We start from the raw sequence: 27,997 nt of genomic DNA, 5'->3' as shown, positions 1-27,997 counted from the left end.
TTGTTGCCTCTCTGTGCGAAGAGAAACTCGAGACTTTTTTGGTGTTGAGAAAAAACTGTTCTCATATTGGATTTATTGAAACTGTCCAGCCATGTGCAAAGGACTATCTCAGCTTCCTGCAACCTGCTTAAAAGGGTAAGTGAAACAAAATGATCTGATTAAAGCTATAACTTAAAATTTCAACATTTGAGAATCGTAAAATGATTTAACTGCATACTAAAAATCTAAGTACTAATATGAATTCAAGCTACACAGTCATGAAGTAGTATCTTATAACGAAGTAAGTTAAGTACAAATTTCAGTGTATGTGTGTAATAATGTTGTTATGAATGGACATTTATAATATAAGAGTTTAAAAAAGATCTAAAACGCTATATATCTCATCTCCTATTGAAATACATGCACTGTTAAGGTCTTTATATAAATTAATGCAGTTTCATGGGAGATTTCCTGCATGCTCATTTGATGGTTTCTGTTGAAAATATTTAAAAATATATATAAAAATTTGAATTTAAATGTTTGAAAATTTTCATCCTGTACTGAAATGCATGTACTTTTAAGGTCTTTATATGTGAATGCAGTTTAGTGGGTGATCTTCCCAATGCTCTACTGATGGTTTCTGATATAAATATTGTGTTTACTTTTTTATTGTATTTATTTATTTGAATCAAATGTTGAAAAAGTAAAATTATGTGAATAAAATTTTTAGATTTTTTTTTTTTTTTACTTAGGTCTTATTCTGAAATGCATGTACTTTTAAGGTATTTATATAAGAGAATGCAGTTTAATGGGTGATCTTCACTATGGTTTCTGTTACAAATATTGCTTTTACTTTTTTTTTTTATTTTATTCGTTTTTTGGTATTAAATGTAGAAAATGTGAAATTATTTGAACACAATTTTATTTTATTTATTTACTTAGGTCCTATGTTAAAAATCATACTGTTAATGTCTTTGTATAAGTGAATACAGTTTAATGATGGTTTCTTTCACAAATACTGGGTTTACTTTTTATTTTATTTATTTATTGAGATTAAATGTTGAAAAATTAATATTATTTGAATTAAATTTTTTGATTTTTTTGCACTTAGGTCCTATACTGAAATGCATGGACTGTTAAGGTCTTTATATAAGTGAATATTATAGAAATACTGATTTTACTTTTTAAATTTTATTTAATCTTTTTACATTAAATGTTGAAAATCCAAAATTATTTGAAGTACAATTTTAGAAAATTTTGTAATTAGGCTTTTTTTTTTTTTTTTTTTTTTTGTCGCAAGATTTTTTTTTTTTATTTATTTTTGTCGCAAGAATTTTTTTTATTTTTTTTTTTCTAGAAACCAAAGATACACTGCAAAAAATACAAAATGGATAGAGACTATGAATTTTTTCATTATTTGTATAACCTATTTTGAATGACTGATATAAATTTGTTCTTATTTTAGGCTATGTGAACTGTTGGTGGAGTAAGAAAATTGCACTTTTTATGTCAAAAAAGAAAAGAAAATACTCAAGAAATCTAGTGTAGTCTACTCAAAACTTTTACTTCCATTCGTTACTGCAAATTCAAGTTGTTTTAAAGGTGCACTGCGCAGCTTTTGTGGTGAAGGGTCCATCACCTGACCTGCTTGTCTCCATGGAGAGGTTATTGCTTTGCCTGGAATGTTCCATGGTATGACTTTAAACATTTCCACATAGCATTTATTCACTGCAGGTGTTTCTATTGCTCAAAAACACAAGCATTTCTTCTGTGAATGTGGGCGACTCTCCACAGATCTGACCTGTAATGTAGCGTAGAGCTGTAACACGCTTGTGTAATCGTGATAGATCATTCCAGACAAAGCAATAACGTTTCCATGGAGACAGGTGGCAGATCCTACACTAGAAATATTACGCACTGCATCTTTACATAGACAATCTGACTTTATGTTTATATGAAAGCTGAAAACTCACTAATTTCTGTTTCTGTATCTTCTTTTTCTTCAGAGCTAAAGACATCAAGCACAAGATCAGCCACTTACTGCAGAAGCCCGAGCCCCAGACGAGCGAGTCGAAGCAGAGCAAAGAGAAGACCACCACAGCCCCGAACAGGAGGTGGGCCACTCTACAACCGTTATGCAACAGATCACATTAGATTTCATTCATAATTCAGTTTTTTCCACACAAATTCAATTTATTACAGCTTGATTCAATGTGAAGTCCCTAACCAGTTGTGAATCGAGACTAAAAATAGCGTTGGGATAAATTTTTTTTGAAAGAGTTATCAATGCCAAAAAAAAATAATAATTAATAAAAAAAAAGAAAAAAGAAATAAACAAACCAAAAAACCACAAATTTGACAAAACTGGAGTTAAGAGATTTTCATGACTATTATATAACATGATATTATTACAGAAACATACACACAAAAAATAAAAATAAAATAAAAAATAAAATAAAAACTATATATTTTTCTGGTTTTGAAATTGGTAAAATTGCAATATCATGGATTTTTCTTGTTTAAAAAAAAAAACAAAAAAAGGCGATTAAAGGTGCATTATGTAACTTCTCAGGTGTATCTTTTGCTATTTACTTGTTACTTCTTTACTTGAAATGTTCCACAGTAGGGCATTAAATAAATCTCTTTGCATTTTTAATTTTTTTTTTTTTTTATTACATGCACAAAAATACCTTAAAAACATGAATTCTTACCATGTGCAGGCTCGCTTCTCCATAGACCTGACCATTAACCTGTCTTTATTTCCATACTGTGGAATAAACAAGGAAAATTTGATGTTTCCGTGGCAACAAGCAGGTGGCAGACCCTCCACCAGAAAAGTTACACAGTGCACCTTTAAGAAAATTCATTAAATTTAACTACTAAAATGCGTTTACTAAAAGAAAAAAGTACTTCCAACTAAAGTAACTATAAATGCATGCAAAGCTACAAATTTTTCCATTTTTATTTTATTTTTTTCCAGTTTATTTAACCTGATTGTTCGCTGTAGTCTCTGTTCAATGTTCCACTTTCATTAAGCCCGTCTCCAGCCACGTATTATTAAATTATTGTTTTATAGTCCCCATAATGTATTGTACCACTGAACGGCTCCTTCCTTTTTATCTTTTTATTTCGATTCCACATTTGTTATCATGATCACGTCTGTTCTGTCAATGATTCACCAGGAAATCACTTTTACTGGGACTATTATTGTAACCGCTTTGAAACCAGAGCAAATGCCTGTTCTGTTTTTGAGGCGTGCTTATTTTTATGAAAAACGAAATTTCTGGTAATGCAAATGCAAAAAAAATGGGGGAAAAAGTCTACTGCCTTTCCTTTGTGTATGAGGGAGTATGAATGAGGTTGTTGGTTTGATTCCTGCTCTGGTAACCAATAGCAACTGGTGCAAACAAAAATTTAGGATACAAATTTAATTCCAATTCTACTACTACTACTACTACTACTACTGCTACTACCACAACTGCCACTACTACTACCACTATACTGCAATCACTACTACTACTACTATTACCACTACCAGTACCAGTACCACTACTACTACTACTACTGCTACACTGCAACCACAACTATTACTACTACTACTACTATTATTATTACTACAGCTACTACTACTGCCACTACCACTACCACTACTGCTACTGCTACTACTACTGCCACTACCACTACTTCTACCACTATACCGCTATCACAACTACTACTACTACTGCCACTACCACTACCACTACTACTACTGCTACTGCTACTACTACTGCCACTACCACTACTTCTACCACTATACCGCTATCACAACTACTACTACTACTGCCACTACCACTACTACTACTACTACTACTACTGCTACTACTACTGCCACTACCACTACTTCTACCACTATACCGCTATCACAACTACTACTACTACTACTACTACTACTACTACTACTACTACTACTACACTGCAACCACAACTATTGCTACTACTTCTACTGCTACTACTACTACAGCTACTACTAACACTACTAACACTACTACAACAACCGCTACTACTACTACTACTACTACTACTACTACACTGCAATCAATCACAACTACAGCTACTACTATTACTACTACTACTATTATTACCACTACAGCTACTACTACTACTACTACTGCCAATACCACTACTACTAGTACCATTGCCACTACTACTACCACTATACTTCAACCACAATTACAGCTACTAGTACTACTACTACTCCTATTACTAACACTGTTACTATTACCACTACTACTACTATTACCACTATAGTGCAACCACACAGCTACTACTACTACTATTACTACTAGTACTACTACCACCACTACTATTACTATTACCACTACCGCTACTACTACTACAACTACTACACTGCAACCACAACTGCAGTTACTACTAGTAGTACTACTGCTACTACAACAGCCAATATGACTGCAACTAGTGATTATTTTAGTAGTCAACTAGTCAGAGAACATGTTTTTGATTAATCGACTAATCAAACGATTATTTCTATTGTATAAGATTAAAATGTATCTATTATATTCTAAGTGTGTTATTGTAGAAAATCTGAATTAGTTTATCCTTTCTGACATTTAGGTTTAATAATGTGGCTCTTTGTTGTCATGTTGTTGCACTCATCAATAGTAAGACTAGTATCGAAACTAAATACTCATTTGGTACATGGTAACATGAATGTATTTTAGAGTCCAGTTAACAGTTATGATTATCAAAATATAAATACTATGCGCCCTACAACTACAACAACTGCTACTACTTCAACTACTACTGCTACATTAAAGGTCCATTGTGTAACTTTTCGGGTAGAGGGTCCACCACCTGCGTGTCTCCATGGAGATTCAATGCCATTCCATTCAAATATGTTTGTTTTTATCGCTCAAAGAACATGCACTTCTACAGTCAGTGGTCCTCCTCTGCATAGATCTGACCTGTATCTTGGTATCGGGTTGGTTTCCATGGAGTGAGTGAAGTTTAATACTCTAACGTGAAACATTCCATGCAGAAGAACCACCTAGAAGCATCTGAAAAAGCTCTTTGCCAATGAAAGTGGCAGTTTCCGGTCTGTCCTCACACCTCCACGGCCTCTGACGCACTCGCCATATTAAAGCTGCATTGTGTAACTTTTCAAACAATGGCTTCAAAGTCACGCTGATGAGTACAATGTGTTTAGAATGCAGTCCAAGTTCTGCCCAGGAAATCAATCAGAACAGGGAAGGTGTCTGATGAGAATACCAGCCCTTTGTTCAGCGGCGCGGTGTCGACTGCAAAGAGTACAAGCCATCAATAAGAAATTAGGACCGTTGCCATAGCGATTGACAATGTGACACTAAATAGTATGTCTTTTTGTTTTGGAAATACTTATGAAGAGGTTCTGTACAATGTGTTTATGCTTTGGTCTTGCTTGGAGTCCAGTTTAGTCCTGATGTAGGCTTGGTTTGGTTCTGTTCTGGTTTATTTTGGAGGTGTTACTGCTTTGCCATGAATATTCCTCAGTATGGCATTTAACTTATAGCCAAGCTGGCGCCACATAGTGCCTCCGCTCGATTTCATTTCTCTCCAGCGACTAGGTCAGGAATCGGAATACACAAGACGGTTTGCATGAACCTCGGAAGTGCGAATTCGGGCACCAGCGAAGAGCCATACATTCTGTGTCGGCAATGATTCCTGAGATCGAGGATTTAAAGCCGGAACAAAGAAAATGAGTTATTGCCCTTTGGTAAATTTGGGAAAAGCTTAATATACCAGATAGCCCCGTTAGAGGAAAATTACATACGTCACGACCAAATAGAAGCAATTGGTTAAATAAAAATTTTTATCCATCTACTGTTGAGTGAATGAATCCTAATGCTGCGAGGTCAGACGGTTTCCACGAAGTGAAACTGGCTGATGAATCAGGCCAGCTTTTCCTGGAATGTTCAACAGAATGGCATTAAATTGATGTTTTTATTACTCATAATATCTTGAAAAAAATGCATCCTTGCATAAGATGTGTTTGCCTCTCCACAGATCTGACCACCCACCTCCATAGAGCTACACTGTAAATTTTCTGGTGAAGAACATTCAACCTCATTGTCTCCATGGAGATGTTACTGCTTTGCCAGGAAAACTCCACAATATGGCATTTAACTTATCTATCTACATGAAGTGATCAGGGCCAAGTTATAGATCAGATCTGCGGAGAGACATACCCACTCAAAGTTAAAATGCATGCTTTTTGATTTATTTTGTAAGGAATAAAAACAACCATCCTTCAATTTACATCTATAAGTATATAAATGTAGAACAGAAACAAGAAGGTACCATGTTCTCCACCAGAAAAGTTACATACGCCACCTTTAATACCACACTGTGCAACATTTTCATCAAAGCAATGACATCTCCATGGCAACAACCAGGTCTCAAACCCTCCACCAGAAAAGTGACACAGCTCACCTTGTAGAATGTCTTTACAGATATTTCCCTTTAGCCTATTTGCCCATTCAGTCTGGCCACATCTACGTCATTTCATTTTTTTCATTCTTTTCTGTGTATTACGCCATCATATTCTGTACGCCCCAGATTCAGTTTTAACATTTTAGTTGGATCCACGTGCGTTGAACGTGCAGCGCTGGGTGGTATTGTTTGGTTTGGACCTATTTTTCTTACACAATAAGGTCTGAGCGGAGAGAGTTTGACAGAGGCGGTGAACGGGCTGGGTTCTCTGGAGGATTGTATTGATTTTGGGCTTTATTTTGGTTGAACTTCAGGCTCCGTCCTCCATAGCTCATAAAAGAGCGGTGCGGGTGACTCAGTGAACTCGTGTCGGGCGGCGGATGAGTCAGTGCCACAGGTTAAAGCCGGGTTTTCGGATCAGTGTGTGGGAAGAGTAGGTATGGATTGTAATGATCTAATGAGCTAATACACTGGTCCCTCGTTTATGGTGGGGGTTACGTTCTAAAAATAACCCGCATTAGGCGAAATCTGCGAGGTTGCCAGCTTTATTTTTTACAATTATTATAAATGTTTTAAGGCTGTAAAACCCCTCACCACACACTTTATACACTTTTCTCAGACAGGACAGTTACAACCCTTTTTGCATCCTTCTTAAAACTTATTGCTGCTGTTGTCCTTTTGTTATTTTCCTCCTTATTTATGTAACGAACCGAAGATTAATTTATTCCATAATGATGCCCTACAGCTGAGTAACTTCTACCTTCCTTCAGCGTGTCCAGAAGTCCAACTTTTTGTGCGATGGTTTGCATTTTCCTCGGCCTTTTGGGTGCGACCGCAGGAGCCTTTGATGGTGCAGAAAATTTCGTCGACATTGTGGGTTTTGCACCTCAAAACAGTGAGACCGTGAAATGTGAACATCGTTATAGCGAGGGACGACTGTATCCCAAAATAAGTCCTTTTAGATCATTACAGAGAATCCGTGTATCATTCGCTCATTCGTTTTTCAATATAAAACCAAAAATAAGAAAAAAAAAACAACTGTTTTCTTCATTATTTGTCTTCAAAACCAAATTGAAAAATCAGATAATGATTCGTTTTTTCACTTTTCGATTTTGCGTTTAACTGAAGAATGGAAAAAACGGATTACTCCCGTTTACGTGACTTCCGTGACTGCGATGCCAAACTTTTGCGCTGCATACGGACTGAACCAGAACTGATCCAGGTCCGGGACCACACTGAGACCAGACCGGAACTGAGACCGAGACCAGGCCAGGAGCAGACCGGGACCAGACCAAGACTGAGACCGGGACTGAGACCAGGCCAGGACCAGACCGGGACCAGACTGGAGGCTCTTATCACGGTCTGGTCCCAGTCTGGTCCTGGACCTGGATCAGTCCTGGTCCGTATGCAGGGCAAAAGTTTGGCATCGCAGTCACGAAAATCACTTAAACGGGAAACGGCCGTTATCCGTTTTTTTTCATTCTTCATTTAAACACAAAATTGAAAACTGAAAAAATTGATCATTATCTGTTTTTTCATTTTGGTTTTAGAGACAAACAATGAAGAAAATAGCTGTTTTTTTGTTTTCTTATTTTTGGTTTTATATTGAAAAATGAATGAATGAATGATACACGGATTACAGAGGCTATTGTATTTTAATGAAAAGTATAAAGTGTCCCTCTGTGTTCTTTCACCTGATCATACCTTTTTGCTTTTTTGGAAACGATGGTCCTTTGGGTGTAGCTTTTTTTATTTCTATGGGGTAACACTGGTCCAGAAAGTTCCGCAGTGTTGCTTCAAGCCTCCAAACAGAAACTTCTTTGGTTCATTTATGAGTCATTTTTATTGTGCTTCGCGGCGATGGCTCAGCGCTTAAAACTTTTGCCCAGAAATCAGATGTTGGCAGTTCAATTCCAAGTCCAACTAGTGCTTGCTGCCATCGTGTCCTTGGGCAAGACATTCATCCACCTTTCCTTTGTTTGTGAGAGATTGGAGGTTGTCTGAGGTGCCTTCAGGACATATTGGCAGCCTCACTTCCAGCAGTCTACCTCCTGTATTTTTGTACTTTCTTCTCAACTTTTTTCCACAAACTGATGTAAAACTATGATAATACTAGCCACATGTACTATCCAAGAAAAAAAAAAAACAGTCAAAATGGGAAAAACATGGGCTTCAAAAGGACAAAAATATGCACTGTAATAAATTTTCAATGGAAAAATGTTGCTCAAAATGTCACCTATAGACATTTCTTATCACTGGAAAAATTGAATCTCTTCTTTACAGTCTTCAGTAGGGGTGTAACGGTACACAAAAATCACGGTTTGGTATGTATCTCGGATTTCAGGTTCGGTAAATTTTTGGTACAGTATGGGAACAAAATGCAAAACTATTTGTGTTTTTATTAAACCAACACTTTGTTTTAACATTATACAAACGGGAAAATAAAATAAATGCAGAGATCCTGGGTGAAATGACTGTAGATTTGCGAGGATTCACGTGGTTTGGAGGAACATAGTCAAGGCGGAGGGCAACTTTTGTCAAGACGGCCACCCTAACTATAAAGCGTGACTGAAAACAGTGCCACCCCAATCACGGATGAGTTCCCTCATGAATATTAAAGAGCCAAGCCTTCCGTGTAGCTGGAATGTAAATATTCTCAAATTGTGTGAATTCACTCGTGCACAGTTCTGCACCGAACCGAACATCCCGTACCATCACCGTTCAGCACAAATACATGGACACCCCTAGTCTTCACCAACAATAATATTAATCGTGGTGATGTAGACCTAAGTGTCTTGCCTAAGGACAGCATTCATCTGTGGGAGCTGAAATTGCACCACCAACCTGTGGGTCAGTGGATCTGGCCACTTTACCAATGATCTTCATGTGGAGAGCAGGACTTGAACCTCCAACCGTTGTATCAGTGGACAAACACTCTATGAACTGATCTACTTTCACTTTGAGAGACTTGACAAGATTGATCGAATGACAAAAAACATCTAAAAAACTTATTAATATAACAAATTCACACTATGAAAATTGCATGCATCAACACTAGGGTTGCTCGATTATAGAAAAAATCATTATTACAATTATTTTTGTCATTATTGAAGTTACAATTATTCAAACGATTATTTTATTTATTTAGCATTTCTCTCAGAAAAAAAACAAAACTTTGTTATTGAAAATTTACGCAAAACTTTCAAATTGAAAATAAATATAGGCTACAAATACAAATGTGCTTAGAGCAATATTGCGATGTATAAAACATAATGAATAAAATATACTTTGAACATGAAATAAGTCATAGAAAAACCTAAATGTATCCAAAATAAACAATATATCTAGCTGTTCTACAATCTCTATATTTTAAAAAAGTACATACATATACTTATTTATATAAAAATATCCCTCGTTTCAACTTGATTATATGAGTTTGGAGATCGTTTGACACACACATTGAAATCAAAATCAAAATTCGATTAATTGCACAGCCTTAATCGCAAACATTCCTCAAAACAGAAAAGTGACGAAACCCATTTTTAACCGTGACATTTTCCAACTGTTTACTTTCCCCGCAGTGACCGAAAGACACTCACCTCATGTGGAGATCCGCGCTGGCTATCGGCGAGGTCCACAGCAGCGATCGTTTAAACCCTTTAAGCCCTCACCTCCCCTTTAAATCCCATTACAAACCTTTGGCACTAATACTCAACTAGTCCTGTTCAGCATTGTTGACATTTCCCCTATTCACCTGCATTCACCTTGTAACATTATCCACAGATCGTTGTATCATTATCTACGGATCAATAGTAATCTCATTTTCTCAGCACGTTTTAATCCATTCAAAAGACATCTGGATCAGCGTACTGTTTGATTTGGACGTCTTCTTGGTATTGGTTGGTATTACTCGTCAATGGAACGATATTAATTATTGGCGATATTGACGTTTTAAAGGTCCTATTGATGTTTTGAAGGTCCAAATTTACTGCACTGTGGAAAATTTTCTGGTAGAGCGTCCGTCACGGAGAAAAGCATTTATTTCTTCGTCTGGATTGTTTCACAGAACGGAGTTAAACATTTGTATCTCCAAACCAGACCAAGGTACAGGTCAGATCTGTGGAGGGGCGACCCCGCTCACAGTCAGAATGCCTGGTTTTCTAGGTATTTTTGAGCTAGAAAACCAACTTTTCAATAAATAAATGTTATGTAGAGCTGTTTAATGTGACATAGTAAGAGTGTAACGATATCCAGTACAATATTTATTGCGATATCGTGGGAACGCTCATGATATATTGGGGAGGCTCACGATTAGGGATGTAACAAGATCCAAATCTCTCAGTACAATATTTTCATGATATACATCTATATTAACTGGTTTTCCTCTTAAAATGCCTTGACAAAACTTAATCCAAAGAATTAAGACTTAAAAGTGCTTAGAACTGTTACTTCTTCTTGTAGTCTGCACTGAAATGGAACAAAGGATCATGGTCTATGTAGTTTTTTTTAGCTATTGCTGCATCATAACTCTTAATTTAAGCAAAGATACTTTTAATTCGATATTTTGTGATGATCCACGATATTATTGTGAGGACTTTGACGATACGATATCACGATATGTCGGTTATTGATACATCCCTAGTGGGGAGATGACCCCGCTTACAGTCAGAATGTTTTTCAAGGTATTGTTATAAAACCACCTTTTGAATAAATAAATGTAATGTAGAGCTGAATAAATGTAATGCAGAGGTGTTTAATGTCATACTGTGTAATATTTCAGGAAGAGCAATGACATATCCATAGAAACAAGCAGATGATGAACCCCCAATCAAAAAGTCACACAGTGCAACTTTAAACCATATTAGAAGGTTGTTACTTCCACCCAAAACATACCTGGAGTTGTTTTATTGTTTCATTTACACGTTTGAGTACCGTTTATTTGTATATTTATTCTTTATTTATTTCATTCTTAAAGTATAAAAAGACATCAACAGTGTCACAACATCAAACATGCAAGAAATGAATGAAAAGTAACAAAAAGAAGAGTCATCTTATGTTCTGCATTTTTCAGACTATAAGGCGCACCGGATTATAAGGCGCATTAAGCGAAACAAACAGTCAGATAAGTCAAACGTTATTCAACTCATTCACAATAACTCAGCACTGGGGCATCCACGATCCATTGGTAGATCGTAATTGGTCGATGCTCCGACAATCCATCAACCGGTGTGGTTTCGCAGCTTACCAAAGTCGTCTTGAATTAATACATAAGGCGCACCGGATTACAAGGCGCAATTAAAGGATTTTAAGTGCAACATATAGTCCAAAAATTATGGTATCTCTGTCTTCATCTTCAAAGTTCAAAATGCTCTGCCCCACCCTAATTTTCACATTAGTAGATACCTTTTACCTTCAGTTCAGCAAAGATTGGCAATTCTTTGGTTTTAAATCATCCAAATTATTCTAGTGAAGGTGTGTGGAGTCGAAGAATACAGCAAACGATTCCTGTATTTTTTTGCGTTTGAGAAGAACTCAACTGTGTGTTAAACGTGTGAATGAAACACACAATACAAACACAACTCCAGGTATGTTTGTGATGAGGAAACATTATAACATAGATCGGAAAAGCGTAATATTGACCCTTTAATATGCCTTTTATTAAAGTCAATACCAAATTGCACAAAATGGTTCAAGTGAGTGACAAATATTGACTATAGACTTGAGCAAAATCAATTCCGCTCGGCTCCTTTTCACATGTGCTGTCTGCAGATGTCACTTCATTTGAATAGAAAGAGATGTTTTCAGCAGTATTTTGACATTCCGCGAGAGTTAAAGTGAAGGATGTACCGCGTCGACTGTTTTCCAATTTGGAGTCGAGAGAAAATTGCAACGTAAAATGGAGTAAGAAAGACATGACATACGAGAATTGGACTGGTAAATGTGTCTGTTATTGTGCTGTCATTTACTACATGGGTTTAGTGTTTGTGCCATGACTGCAAATAAGAGAAATAACAACATGACAGGCGAGAACCCATTTCACGCATGTTTACGATTTTAATAAAACTCATACCTAGTTTTACTCCTTGTTTTGTTTTGTGAAGTCGATATTTTTAGCTTCCTGATGTTTTAAAGGTCCCGTAATAACACTGACTCGTGAACTTAGTCATATTATAATGTTTTTACCTCCTTACAAACATACCTGGAGTTATTTTTTGTTTCATTCACACATTTCACACTGGTCTGTCTACATCTCCAAAGCTCAAAATGTTCTGTTCCACCTTGTGATGTCATGAAGCGGTAGTTTTCAAGTTATCATTTGCCTTTTACCTTTAGTTCAACAGAGATTGGCAGTTATTCCAAGGCTGAAATTATAAAAAAATAATTCTAGTGAAGGTGTATGGAGTTTAAAACATAGTGGAGCACTTCCTGTATTACTACATGACATCACAAGGTGGCACAACGTTCAGCGTTTTCTGTTCTGAGAGAAAAACTTAGACTAATTATACAGCGTTTGTGTGTTAAACGTGTAAGAATGAAACAAAACACAACTCCAGGTCTGTTTGTGATGAGGGAACAAGTATAAAACATAGATCAGAAAATGTTGTGATATGGGCTCTTTAATGTTAAAGCCACAGTATGTAACTTTTTGGCCAAAAAGTCGACTCAAATATAAGCATGTATATCTTCATAATGGGGATGTCTCCTCAAAATATTGCCTATAAACATTTCTTATAATCTTTAAAGAAGATAAACATTGAATCTCTTCTCTACAGTCTGCAATAGTAATAGTAATAATCAGAGGTGGGGACTCGAGTCAGACTTGAGTCACTATTTTCATGACTTGAGACTTGGACTTGTTAAAATGGACTAAGACTTGGGACTCGACTTGGGCTTGAAGGTCAATGACTTGGGACTTGACTCGGACTTGAGACCTGTGACTTGAGAAGACTCGAAGCTTCTCCTGAAAAAATATATGTTTTTAGAAAATACTTTTCTCTTTTCAGTTCATGTGTAATATACAGTACAATTCAGTGCAGACTACATGATGAAATAACTGTTATTAAGCACTTTTAACTCTTAATTCGTTCTATTCTGACCGTAATAATTCACACTAAAATCTTGGCAAGACATTTAAAAAGGAAATATTTGCATTTCTACAACTATTATATAAATACTAATTTATAAATACACCATGACTTTTTAAGAACAATTTGGCTTAAAAGTCATATAAATCGCAAAAATGTAAAGACTTGAAATGATTTGAAGCTCAAAGCAGACGACTTGGACTTGACTTGGACTTTTGGGGCAGTGACTCGAGACTCGACTTGGACTTGCCTGTCTTGGACATGGGACTTGACTTGGACTCGATGTCAAAGACTCGAGACTTACTTGAGACTTGCAAAACAACGACTTGATTCCACCTCTGGTAGTAATAGTGGTACTAAAGCAGTGGTGTAATAGAGGAAGTATAGAAGTATTTTATTTAATCCTCATTGTACGGGTAGTGGTACTGGTATAGATGTAGTACAGGTAATAGTATTCAGCAGTATTTCATTAAATCTTTGTACTGTTTCCAGGACCCCGACTGCAGTGGATGTGGAGAAGTGGAGGGAGTCGTTCAGTCATCTGGTGAAATCGGACGGTGAGTTTGACCATTTTTTTCCTCTCCTTCATTCAAATGTCTTGTGTATACGGTGATATTTGGGCCTGTAGTCTTCGGGGCGCCTCATGTCTCCACCAAAATACCAAAAAATCTGTGAAAAGGCCACACTAACCCCACTATGACAGGCTAAAACTGATGACAGAGGAGCCAAAGGAGCCGTCAAAACTATAGAAAACTATACAGTTAAATCTTTAATAGTTCATATGGAGACGAGTGGGTGACACCATGAGCCCAAGTTACAGGCTGAATCTGTGGAGAGGCGAGCCCACTCAAAGAAAGTCGTCTGTTTGCTTCATGATGTTTTTGACCATAAAAAATACCAGTAAATTTGTTTTAACTTCACATTAATTAATTATAGATATAGCAAATACAGTATTATATTAACTTAAAGCCCCATTGTGTAATATTTCATCTTATAAACACTCCTTTATTTCATTATGGCTGTTTTTATTGCTCAAAAAAACACTTGCAAATCATGAGTGGACTCGCCTCTCCGCAAACCTGATTCGAAACTTGAGACGTGACGACGTGCTTGTTGCCATGGTGATGTTGTTAGGCTTTAACTTTCATATTCTTAAAGTACAAAAATAGACTCAAAGAAAGTACAAACGTCGTTAAAAGTGATGACCTAATTTCGCACCATAGCAGAGTTTTTGTATTTTCCCAAAACGATCTCTTGCAGAAATAGCTTTGAGGGTTTTTTTTTTATGTTTTTTTTTTTTTTTTTCTTGGCAATTTGTAGTAGCTCAAACACAAAAGACGCTCGCTGGCTCCTTTCACAATCTCCTCATTATCTCCATCTTCTTTTCGTTTGGACAGAAAAGACTCGGTAAATATGAGGTCGCTGGAGACCCATTGCCTTGAATCAACTCAATCAGAGCTAACAATGCTAATGGACCGTTTTCAGACGCCAAAAAAAGGCAAAATCGTACTTCCTGAAACCTACAAAACTAACAAAAGTGTTTTTACGCTGGTGAATGTGTCGTGTATTTGGGTTAGGGTTGGGCTAGAGGTTGGGTCAAATACTGATGACACATTTCCCTGTTTGTACAAGAGCAGCACAGTTCTGAAAAAAAATACATCAACATGAAAATTGAGTATTGAGATTTGATTTGCCGTTTATATTTGACAAAGTGTCTGGACTGAATCTCATGCATTTCGGAAGCAGAGTGACAAAAAGATGTTCAATTAAAAGACAAGAAGGATAAAAACATAAACAAAAATTGTTATTTTTTGTAGACATTCTATTATCTAAAAGAATAACTATGGAAGATAATTTGCTTCTTCAGATTTTGGATTTGAAATGCCGTTGAATTTCTGACTTTAACATTTTTATAACTCATTTTTATTCTGAATGGCAGTTGCTGAAATGTTAAGTGTAAAAAAAAAATCTAAAGTTTTAAAAAATCATTTAAAAAAACCAAAACAAAACAAAACAAAAACTTTAAAATATTCAGCACAAATATTTTCAAGCCCTTAAATTGAACAGTTGTAGGGAGTATTATCTGTTACAGAAGAGTGAGCTATTGTTCAGTTGTAGGGAGTATTATCTGTTACACAAGGGTGAGTTATTGTATAGTTGTAGGGAGTATTATCTGTTACATAAGGTGAGCTATTGTTCAGTTGTAGGGAGTATTATCTGTTACATAAGGGTGAGTTGTTGTACAGTTGTAGGGAGTATTATCTGTTACACAGGGTGAGATGTACAGTTGTAGGGAGCATTATCTGTTACATAAGGGTGAGTTGTTGTACAGTTGTAGGGAGTATTATCTGTTACACAATGGTGAGTTGTTTTACAGTTGTAGGGAGTATTATCTGTTACATAAGGGTGAGTTGTACAGTTGTAGGGAGTATTATCTGTTACATAAGGGTGAGTTGTACAGTTGTAGGGAGTATTATCTGTTACACAGGGTGAGTTGTTGTACAGTTGTAGGGAGTATTATCTGTTACATAAGGGTGAGTTGTACAGTTGTAGGGAGTATTATCTGTTACACAGGGTGAGTTATTGTACAGTTGTAGGGAGTATTATCTGTTACATAAGGGTGAGTTGTTGCACAGTTGTAGGGAGTATTATCTGTTACACAATGGTGAGTTGTTGTAAAGTTGTAGGGAGTATTATCTGTTACATAAGGGTGAGTTGTTGTAAAGTTGTAGGGAGTATTATCTGTTACATAAGGGTGAGTTGTTGTACAGTTGTAGGGAGTATTATCTGTTACACAGGGTGAGTTATTGTACAGTTGTAGGGAGTATTATCTGTTACATAAGGGTGAGTTTCTCCAGTGTCCTCCTATATAAATACAGTAACAGTACATATATAGGGTGGCAGAGTGGCTGGAGTTCCTGACGAGGGGTTTCTTTTGTGGAGAATGTTCTGTATGTGTGGGTGGGTCTCTTCCTGCTATTCTGGCACAGCTTCCTTCATCAAATTAAAACATCCACAATAGTCTAAACCTCCGGCTGGGGTCTCCTCCTCCGGCTGGGGTCTCCTCCTCCGGCTGGGGTCTCCTCCGGCTGCACGACGGGCGCTCACTGCTCCTGAAAAGTTCGACGGGAGAGGACAAATTTCCCAATATAGTGTACATGGGTATCGGAGTGACGAAAAAATATTAACAATTCAAGATATCGTATTATCTTTTGAATCTTCTAAATGACTCAAAATGGCGCTGAAACTGAAAATAACAAACAGGCATGATCATTTTTTCACAACAACATTAAAAACGGAGACGGGGCGTTCAATGCTAATGCAATCAGACTATCACCTCTGAGCCGGTCTGGTAGACATCAATTTTTTGTTATAATTCTGGAGCTACTACCCTGTAATTTTTCCTATAGCTGTAAACACACAAAGAATAAGAAAAAAAAAAACATTGTTAAAAGTATTTGCTGAATATAGATGACGATTTGCATGTAAAACAGGGTGATCAGATGTCAGTATTTACCCGGGACGGTCCCAGTTTTGAGTCCTGTGTCCCCTGTCCCAGCAAATTTATACAAAACTAGTGATTTGTCCCAGTCTTATACAAGAAAAGTCCCTGCCAACAGTAAAGAGAGGCATAATTTTCAGTCATTTCTTTTGGTAAAATACAAAAAAGCTGCACAAAAATGATCAAAACACAAAGAAAATGTGATTATACTGAGTCACATTAGTGTCAAGCGCAGAATAATTTCCCTTAAATTCGCATTCGTTTTACTATTATTTTATTAACAACCACCATAAAATACAAATGTCCCAGTTTTTAATTTTGAAAATCTGGTCACCCTAGAGCAACTGTAATGAAAATAAACACGTTATGTACTTTTTATTTGCGGTTTGGCTTCAGAATCCATTTGTATTCGTTTGAACATTAGACGCAACAAAACTAGTGTGACCAGACGTCCCTATTTACCGGGGATTGTCCCAGTTTCGTATCCCCATATCCCAGCAGATTTATCCAAAACCAGTGATATGTCCCAGTTTTACAAAAGAAGTGTTCCTATTTTTGACAAATCTGATCCCTGCTAACAGTGAGGAGAAGCCTCAATTGCCATTTATTTTGGTAAAATACAGAAAAGCTGCTTACAAATTAACAAAACACAAAGAAAATGTGATTATACTGAGTCACATTAGTGTCAAGTGCAGAACAATTTTCCTTAATTACACACTCTTTCACAATTTTATTATGACCAACCCAAACCAAGGATGTCCCAGTTTTTAATTCTGAAAATCTGGTCACCTTAGTGTAAAACTGTGATCTAAACTAAAGGCTAATTCATTTTAAGTTAAGATTTCAATTTATTTCATTACACAAATGTAATGAAATATATGAATATATGTAATGAAATAATTTGTATCGTTTGAACATTAGATAGCTACAAAACTATGGTGACAGACTTAACTATCTACCTGGGACAGTCCCAGTTTTGAGTCCCTGTCCCAGCAGATTTATCCAAAACCAGTGATTTGACCCAGTTTTATACAAGAAAAGTCCCAGGTGTCCCTATTTTTAACCAATCTGATCCCTGAGAGGCATGAATTGTCATTTCTTTCGGTAAAATATAGAAAAGCTGCTTAAAAATTACCAAAACACAAAGACAATGTGATTATACTGACTCACATTAGTGCCAAGTGCAGAACAATTTTCCTTAATTACGCACTCGATCACAATTTTATTATGACCAACTAACCCAAACCAAGGATGTCCCAGTTTTTAATTTTGAAAATCTGGTCACCCTAGAGTAAAATTGCAATCTAAACTAAAGGCTAACTCATTTTACGTTAAGACTGTGTTCTAATATAACACAAATGTAATGAAATAAACAGGTTAAATACTTTGTATTTGCAGATTGGCTTCAGAATTCATAACTTAGGGTGATCAGACATCCAGTTTTACCCGGGACAGTCCCAGTTTTGAGCCCTGTGTCCCCTGTCCCAGCAGATTTAACCAAAAACAGTGATCTGTGCCAGTTTTACACAAGAAATGTCTCAGTTGTCCCTATTTTTGACCAATCTGATCCCTAAAGAGATGCATACATTGTCTTCTCTTTTGGTAAAATACAGAAAAGCTGCTTAAAAATTATCAAAACACAAAGAAAATGTGACTATACTGACGCAAATTAGTGCCAAGCGCAGAACAGTTTTCTTTAAATACACAGTCGTTTTACAATTTTATTATTACCAACCCAAACCAAGGAGGTCCAAGTTTTTTATTTTGAAAATCTGATCACCTTATACATAACTTCGAGCAACAGAAACAGGCGTATAAGTTGGGACCTGCATCCTGTGTCAATCTCTTTATATTTTTTTGTACTGAAACATCGTCAAACTGAAACTGTCCGTCCGCTAAACTCCCGCACAGTTTGTATGGAGACTCTCTGTTGCTATACACAGAGCTGGTGGGTTCTCATGCTCTGGTGCTGGGGCTACGTGTCCAGAGGCAGCGTTATCAGTCCCATGAGACCTTATGTCCACTGCTGTCCGCTTCTGTCCGCTGCTCCATGTGTGAGCCTCTCCCCCCGGGCTTTACAACGAGTCAACACTGACCCCTCTCCCAATAACCCCGTCGACTCGCTCCGATCTCACTCTCACAGACTAAACCGGGATCAAACCTAAATCTGGAACGAAATATAAACTTAATGGGAGTAAGATAAGTGCCATTGCTTGTCAGTGTGCCCCAGGGCAGCTGTGGCTACAATAGTAACTTACTATCACCAGGTACAGAGTGAATGAATAATGCTGAATAATGCTCTGTAAAGTGTCTTTGTGACATATGTCTTTGAAAAGCGCTATAAAAATCAAGACTTACTTACTCTACTCTCTAAAAAAAATGGCACAATGTGTTCTCCATGATTCCATTGAAATAGAAAGTTAAAACCGTACTTCGAAACATTTTTTTACACGTTTTATGTCATTGATTTATTAATTTATTTTGGTCACATGTATATTCTGACATTATTCCACAGATTTATCATATTTAACATACACAGACCAAAAACGTGTAGGCTGAAGCTTGAGTTTATTATACTTACACTTTACACTTTTTTTTACTGTTAATAATTTGGTGGTTTATAAAGTTTTAGAAGCAGATTTTAAAGTAGATTATAGGTCTTGTAGCTCTTATATATTGATTACTTATTTCGGTCACAGGTATATTTTTACATTAATTCACAGACAGTCATATTTAACATACACAGACCGAAAAGGTGTCTACCCTTTATTCCTTTGTCAGAGCGTCATCTTGACACCAGTTCATCTTCATAAATTCAGCAAGAGGAAACAAACAAATCAGAAACAGAACAACAAAGTACTACAGCACAAACTAAGTATCATATTTCATGCATCTGTCCAGAGTTAAACATTTGAACTTCTTTATAAAGTGAAAGAGACTGGTGCACAATTTTAGGTTTTCTGTACAGTTGTTCCACAGCTCCACCCCTTTTAACAGATATACAAAATTTCATAATGTTTGTTCAAATTTACTTTTACTTTAGTTTTTAGTCACCGCAGAGCTGATTACGCCTGAGCAAGCTTTCAGACTTTTAGTATTGGAAGATTATAGCCAAAGGAATAATATTCCCATGGAACCAAACAGGAGGAGGCCCTTTTCCAGGACTAATGACTCAGTTTTTCAGCGCAGTAAAAGAAAAAAAGGCTTTATTTTAGTCTTTTTTTTGGCGAAGAAGTTACATACTGTCGCTGTCAGTGCTGATTCACATGGCATTTTGGTGCAATTGAAAAGAAAAAGTATTATTTATCCTGCCTACTATAACTGCCAGAACATAAAGCGACACTTCCACCACTACGTACCATAAAGAGGCAGGTCAAAATCAGCTCCAAACTTGTATTTTTTAACTCAATATTGCCACGTAAACTGTTCAAATACACAATAACAATCCATGTGTGTCACAGAGCGTAACTATACACACAGAAATCATAGTATGTCTCTTTGAACAGAACATAGAGGTCCGCAGTCCGATGCTCCGTCAGCTTGCGTACATGGATTCTCCCCTGAGTTTTAAAGCATCTAAAACTGTGCAGTGACGGAAACTGCTGGAGACAACGACCTCTCTCCCAATAACCCCGCTCACTCTCGCCTCTTTCCTGTCAACGCAGTCATTCTGGAAAATTCAAAACGACCAAAGTACCAAAGTCACATTTTCACGAGATAAAAAGCATCACTGATTAAGCGAAGAATAAATAACTCTAAAGCCAAGGCCAGCTTTTGAACGAACAGGCTCTTATGCTAATGTAACTCAAAAAGGTCCTCTTGAAACTGTTGATTTTTACATTTTCAGGGTTGTTTTAATTTAACCTCGACCTAGATTTTGAAGCACTTTGTAAAATACACGGTGTCCCAGGTCAGTCGTGTTGGCAATTCTTGTTGAAATAATGTCATTTTTTTTTACAGAATTTATAGAAACTGCTTATGTAGGAGCTAAAGCAGTGGTCCCCAACCTTTTTTACCCCACGGACTGGTTTTATATGCGACAATATTTAGTGGACCGGAGGGGGTTGGGGGTGGATGGGAGGAAACGCGATGCGCTGTAGTTAAGTCCTGGCTAAATCTTGTTTTAGTCCTGTTTTAGTCATGTTTTTAGACCTGTTTTTAGACCTGCTTTAGACCTGCTTTAGACCTAGTTTAGACCTGGTTTTAGTCCTGTTTTAGACCTGGTTTAATCCTGTTTTAGACCTGTTTAGTCCTGTTTTAGACCTGGTTTAGTCCTGGTTTAGACCTGGTTAAGTTCTGTTTTAGACCTGGTTTATTCCTGGTTTAGACCTGGTTAAGTTCTGATTTAGACTTGTTTAGTCCTGGTTAAGACCTGGTTTAGACCTGTTTTTAGACCTGGTTTAGACCTGGTTTAGTCCTGGTTTAGACTTGGTTTAGACCTGTTTTAGACCTGGTTAAGTTCTGATTTAGACTTGATTAGTCCTGGTTAAGACCTGGTTTCTACCTGTTTTTAGACCTGGATAAGACCTGGTTAAGTCCTGGTTTAGTCCTGGTTTAGACCTGGTTTAGACCTGTTTTTAGACCTGGTTTAGTCCTGGTTTAGACTTGGTTAAGTCCTGGTTTAGACTTGGTTAAGTCCTGGTTTAGACTTGGTTTAGTCCTGGTTTAGACTTGGTTAAGTCCTGGTTTAGACCTTGTTTAGTCCTGGACCGGTTTAGCTCAGGTTTAGAGGCGCAGCCCACGCGACCTATGGGAGGTCCGTGTGGGAGGGGGGTTTGCACTTTTGTGGCCCGGTACAAAACGACCCAAGGCCAGAGAGTTGGGGACCCCTGGGCTAAAGGATCTGGTAGACCAACCACAACATCAGAAGAGAAGGTCGCGCAAGTTCATGAAAAACTCTTGCGAAGCCGAAGCATTGTACTAAGTCAAAATTTGTTTGCCTTTTGATGAAGTTTTTTGCAAATTGTGCATTCATCCATAGTCTTGGGTGACTGCGTGCATATTCCAAGACACAAAATGACTTCTCTTTGGGAGTGAATAGCTCAACCTGAAAACAGAAGAAAAATAAAACATTAAATACAAAATCTTGATTTGTTTCTATAAATTCTGTGAAAATTTGAGGTTATTTCAACATGAACTGCCAAAATTATCAGCCTGTGAAATTATATCAACATTTTTGGGACACCCTGTACATCTGCAGAGGTCATAAACTAGATAAAATGTACTTATATAAAAGTGCAGTAACCTCAGATTAATAACGATTATATGCTACTATTAGTACAACTGCATAATTAGACTGAAAGCGAATAAGGACAACATTTCCGGAAAGCTGTTTACTGCTTTAAATCTCACCAATCTCAGAGAAAAGTGGAACATTTGAAAACACAGATGGACTTCCCTTTGGAGAGGCTGTTAGTTTGAGTACACTTGAGTTTGTAGTTTTTCACCAAAAACGTTTACTCGTTTCCTAACCCAAAATTTGACACCGTTCAAACTCAAAAAAGTACAGTAACCTCAAACTAATAACTATTACACTCTACTACTACTATATACTTGAAGATAACTGGAAGGACAAAGATTTACATAATACACACAATCTGTTCATTTCAGAGGATAGACCACAAAACATATCAAAAAATGTATCCAAGGAACACGTATTTTGAAGTAATTTATGAAGCAATTGTCTCTTGTACTTACTCATAGTGTAAAGAGTTAAATATTTGACTCAAGTACACTGTTACATTTCTCTTGTAAATATCCTTCATTGAGCACTATTGATCTCAGTATTTTCAGTTTTTATGTGAAAAACAGACATATTTTGACCTCAAGAGCTGCTTATACAATGTATTTTTACTCTTAAAAGACATTTTCTCTAATATAAGGGGAACAATATCAATGGAAAATCCCATTACGTGCAAAATCTCAACAAAATTCAAGATATGGATGTCAACAGTCCTGTCCACTTCAGTTCTGGAAGTACATTTTTCCCGTAGACTTGCCAAAAAATGTAAATATTAAAGAGTTCAAAGACATCGCGGGGGCTAATATCCATAATGTGGTTGTTTGTGGTCCAAAAAGCTCATTTAAAACACAAGATTTGGCGAAATACTTTAAAAACTTAGTGGTTTATAAAGTTTTAGAAACAGATTCTAAATAAAATCACAGGTCTTGTGGTCTTTAGTTACCACAATCTTTCAACTTATAGTATCACTTTGTTTTTTGAATGTCTTTAAGGGAAAAATCCATGAGAACTTTACTTCCAGAACCATGGGGGGTGTGCGGTCACTGTTTCGCTCCATTGCTTTTCGTGAGAGTCCAATTTTTTATTTTGTGTTTGTTCTATTGCAGTGGGCCGGACGGTCTTCTCCAGTTTCCTGAAGTCAGAGTTCAGCGAGGAGAACCTAAAGTTCTGGGAGGCGTGTGAGGAGTACAAGAAGAGCCCGGCGTCGCAACTGCAGAACCGTGCCGTGAAGATCTACCAGCAATTTATAGAGGCCGACGCTCCCAATGAGGTAAGAATTCACACATAACACTTTTTAATTACTATTTACTTTAACGTTATAGTCAAAAAATGATGTAAGCCGTTCTATACACTCCAAAAAACATAAAATAAAAGTTTCAAGTCTTGATTTTGTGTGATTTCAAGTCGCTGTACCTGATTTTTACTGTCTTAAAAACTTGGAAAAGTTCACTTTGTAATGGTCTTGATAAATATTCACTACAGTCACTTTTCACAAATTTTACTGGCTTTAAATATTCAAAGCTTTTTAACAATCGCATAATCACACTGCGTCAACATTTTCCGGAAAGCTTTTCACTGTTTTAAATCTCGTCAATCTCAGAGAAAAGTGGGGCGTTTGAAAACTCAGGGCTGCTTTTGGAGTCTTTGGAGAGGCTGTTAGTTTGAGTGCACTTGAGTTTGAAGCTTTCACTTCACCAAAACATTTACGTCTTCGTGCCTTAACCCAAAATCTGACACCGTTCGAACTCAGAAAATATTAGTCGTTATTTTGTTCCTGCTAGGAGGGACTTTTCTGCGATTCTTAAGGGCATCCGTTTTGTCCGGACAGCAGTCGATACGGTATTTTAACATCGATAGAAAGGCTTTGAACCATGATAATAAGACAAAGCCGTGAATGTGAATGTGTTTGCAGTATAAATTTTAGTTTATTTAGCGGCCTGTTTTGATAAGACTTCTTCACCTTCTCGCTTTCTTGACGCATTCATTCATAGTCAGGGATGTAACAATAACCGAAATATCGTGATATCGTATCGTCAAAAGTCTCACAATATCGTCAAGTTTATCACAAGTTTATTAAATTCACTGTTATGGTGCAGCAACAGAGGGAAAACAGAGGGAACTACATAGACCCTGATCCTTTGCGCTGTTTCAGTCCAATCTACATGTTGAAAGAAACTTTATTAAGCACTTTTAAAGCTTAATTATTCGGATTACGATGAAACAAAAGTGGCATATTCACAATTTTGTTCATAAAATATCGTACCGTGAGATGTATATCGTGAAAATGTCGTATCAAGAGAATTGGATCATCATTACACCTCTAATTTATAGCAAGTTTTTACTGAAATTTTGCTCTGATACGTGGAAAACAAACACATGATTTTGTTTCCTTCTCGTAAACTCAAGCCACTCTTATATTTTTGAGGAGGTTACAACATTTTAACATGACGTAAAGTTCAAAAGAGTGAAGAGTTTTGCATCATATGAACTTTTAATGAAACCGGGTTGGCAAAACATAGACTAAAGACCGTAAAAATCACATTAAAGTCAGCTTGCAGTTTATTACATTTGCTGATAATATTTCCGTTTGTTCGTAGGTGAGCCACACAAATGTTCCAATCAATTTTTGACAAGAACTAATCACGAAACAATCAAAAGCGATCAAACGATGTTGCCGTTATGAAAGAATGATTTATAAGTGTTACATAAGAAACAATTGGAAAAGCTGAAAATTGAGCGATAATCTTAAATTGGTTTTACGAAGATGACTTGTGGGAACAGAGGTGGATTAGAACATGCTGAGACTGATGCAGGTAAAATTAAGATTTGTTTGAGAAAAGGACAGAATTAGAGCCGGTGTTTGTGAATTAGAAGAGGGAAAGTCGTCAGAAGTAATGAGAGAGTTTAGTTTTGACGTTGTCTGCAGCAGGTTACGACAGTCGCTGAGAAGATGGAGGAAAAACGGTTAATTATAGCCCAAGGACGAACCACAATAAAAAGAATAAAGAATTGTCAAATTACTGTATTTGTATTTTTAGTAATTTATTGTTTTTTTAAAGGTGCGAGAATGAAACTCAAAAGGGAACAGGGACATTATGTAAATCTTAAATACGAAATATAAGTATAGTTTGATGGAGATTAATTGGGCTGCAGTCCTAGAGTCGTTTAGTCAATTCATTGGTCAATAAGTTATGATTGTCTTTTTTTTTTTTTTCTTCTCTCTCAAGCTGATAATTTAATCAGAATGAAGCTCACACTTTGGGTAGCTAGACCTTTTGATTGAAACTAGTTTAACCCAAAAGATAGAGAGATCTCAGTGCAGTTTAACAGGAGGACTGGTCAGGTAGAGTCTGCAGATCCTGTGTCAGAGCAGTTTCAGAAGAGTAACAGCCCTAAGGACAAAAGTGTCCCTCCTGTTTGTCCTGCAGCATCACAGTTAGACTCCAGGGAGAGACACGAAGGCAACTCAGGACTTACAGCCAGTCATGAGTCAGTGCTAGTGCAGCCTCTGCAGCTCAGGGAGGGAATTCTGGAGGTTCTGAGCTTTAAAATGAGGCCTGTCAATAAACTGAGAATGAGAAAAACTTGTATGTGCTCTCTATCAACTGTGACTGTAGGAGTAAAGGATGCACCTTTTTCTCTTCCGATATCGGTACTTATTCTATTTGCCGACACCTGATATCAACCGATAATACGACAAAGACTGAAAATATTTATTTCCTAAAAACTCAAACTACTAATGGTAAAAAATAAAAATGATCCAGATGTATTTTGTAACTGTTATTTATCATTTACAGTAACTCCAAAACAACTTACAAAACTTACACCAATTTATCAACCAAAACCAAAATTATCATTCAAAATGTTCAATATCGGAGCAGATATCTGATACCGTATAATATTGTGATATCATATCGTCTCACAATAATATCATGGGCTGTCACAATATATCGAATAACAAGTTTCTTTGCTTAAATGCATGGTTTTATAGCAGCAACAGCTTATGAACATCAGAAACTACATATCCCATGATTCATTTCAGTGCAGACAACATGAAGAAATATGTTTTTGACTTGAATTCTTGGGATTTTCATGGAAATAATTCAGACCAGAATGTTGTCAAGGTATTTTAAAAGCAGAAACGTGTCCTATTTACAATTATATCAGCGTCTCCAAAATATTGTTATAAATATCGTACTGATAATATCGTACCAAGAGAGTTGGACATCGTTACATCCCCAGTTCCCTTAACTTATTTTGTCTTTTTTCCCGTAGGTCAACCTGGACGCAGCCACCCGGGAGCTGACCAAGCAGAACGTGGAGCGCGCCTGCCCCACGTGCTTCGACGAGGCCCAGAGGATGATCTACCTGCTCATGGAGAAGGACTCGTACAGAAGGTTCCTCCACTCCAGCCTGCTCCACGACCTGTGCCCCGCCAAAGTGTCCCAGGACGGGGGGAGCGTGCCCACCGTGGCCGGGGGGGCCTAGACCACGCTCAGAGACTTTGGAAGAGACCGGGCAGCCATCGCAATGTAGGCAGGAGGATGACGTATAATGACTTTCGTTTCAGAATTTTCATCTAGATTGAGTTGGTTTTAGTAAGATTATTTTACTGGTTTCAAGAAATATCTGACTTTTGTTTTCTTTTGTTTTTTGTTTTTTTTCATCCAATAGCAATTTCGCACTCATTTTGCTGAATAAAAAAAAAAAAAAAATGCTGTATATCACAACAAGTTACGTATATCTTGAAATTAGTTAAGTCATCGATGCTTAAAACGAAACAAAAAAATCGAAAATATTCTGAATTTTAAACGATTTTATCTGAAGTAAAGTGTAAAGTGTTACGATTTTTTCAGTGTATGGACTATTAACATTTAGCTAAAGCTCCACTATGTAACTTTTCCGCTGGAGGGTCCGTCACTTCGGAGGGTCCGGTTATTCGGACGTTATTGCTTTGCCTGGAATGTTCCACAGTATGGCATTAAACTCACCTCGGATCACCACGCGAAGAGTTCCATAGTGCGTTTTTAACGTCGTTTTGTGTCGTGTGTTTGTTGTTTTTTCTTACTGTTGATTGCCTGTTTTTATTTTTTCGCATATTTTTAATATTATTTTATATGTTTTATATTTCGTGTGGTACATTTGCAGTTATTATTGCATACTGATGTTGACGATCGGACTAAAGAGGCATTTGTAACAGAATAATAGTGGACCAATGGGTGACAGTTATGAAATACACTCCAAAAAAGACAATAAAATGAAAATACACTCAAATAAAGTAATAAAAAATGTCAAATTAAATGTTAAATTGTAGTGTATTATGTCTTTCTCCACATATAATCAAATACTCATTGCATTTGAGTAGATATTACTTCAAATTCTTGCTTTGGGTCAACTTAAAATAATTGAATCATATTTTTTAACACTATTTGTTGATTTTAAAGCAAGTTTTTGTCTTATACGCCAATGGAATCTCTATTATTCAACAATATGACCTTATACAACTGGACAATAAGCGATTTTGCAAACATACCAGTAGCACTTTTCAAATTTCAGTTTTACTTTCAAGTTCATTTGTTTAGATTTTATCAATTTTTTGTATGTATCCTCGTGTTTTTCGTTATTATCCAAGTACTAACCACCAACTAACCACTCTGCTTAGCTTCTGAGATAAAACCGTGCATAATTCAGAGTTCATGTAGCCAGAATGCCAATCCGATTACA

At 36.7% G+C, this 27,997-nt stretch overlaps 1 protein-coding gene across 1 annotated transcript; it reads left to right on the top strand.

The window, feature by feature from the left end:
* Positions 1-9: 9 nt before the first annotated feature.
* On the top strand, positions 10-27,598 carry LOC110154594 (regulator of G-protein signaling 4-like). Its single transcript, XM_020918591.2, has 5 exons — positions 10-135; positions 1,986-2,093; positions 14,022-14,086; positions 23,380-23,543; positions 26,549-27,598. Exons 1-5 carry the CDS (start codon positions 92-94, stop codon positions 26,759-26,761), a joined length of 594 nt encoding a protein of 197 aa, XP_020774250.1. The 5' UTR covers positions 10-91; the 3' UTR covers positions 26,762-27,598.
* Positions 27,599-27,997: the final 399 nt, after the last annotated feature.

Source organism: Boleophthalmus pectinirostris, unplaced genomic scaffold (genome assembly GCF_026225935.1).
Source record: "Boleophthalmus pectinirostris isolate CB_2022bp ecotype Guang Dong unplaced genomic scaffold, ASM2622593v1 HiC_scaffold_7, whole genome shotgun sequence".
Classification (NCBI taxonomy): Eukaryota; Metazoa; Chordata; class Actinopteri; order Gobiiformes; family Gobiidae; genus Boleophthalmus; species Boleophthalmus pectinirostris.
Note: the sequence above shows the minus strand (reverse complement) of the source record. Positions and strands in the feature narration are given on the sequence as shown.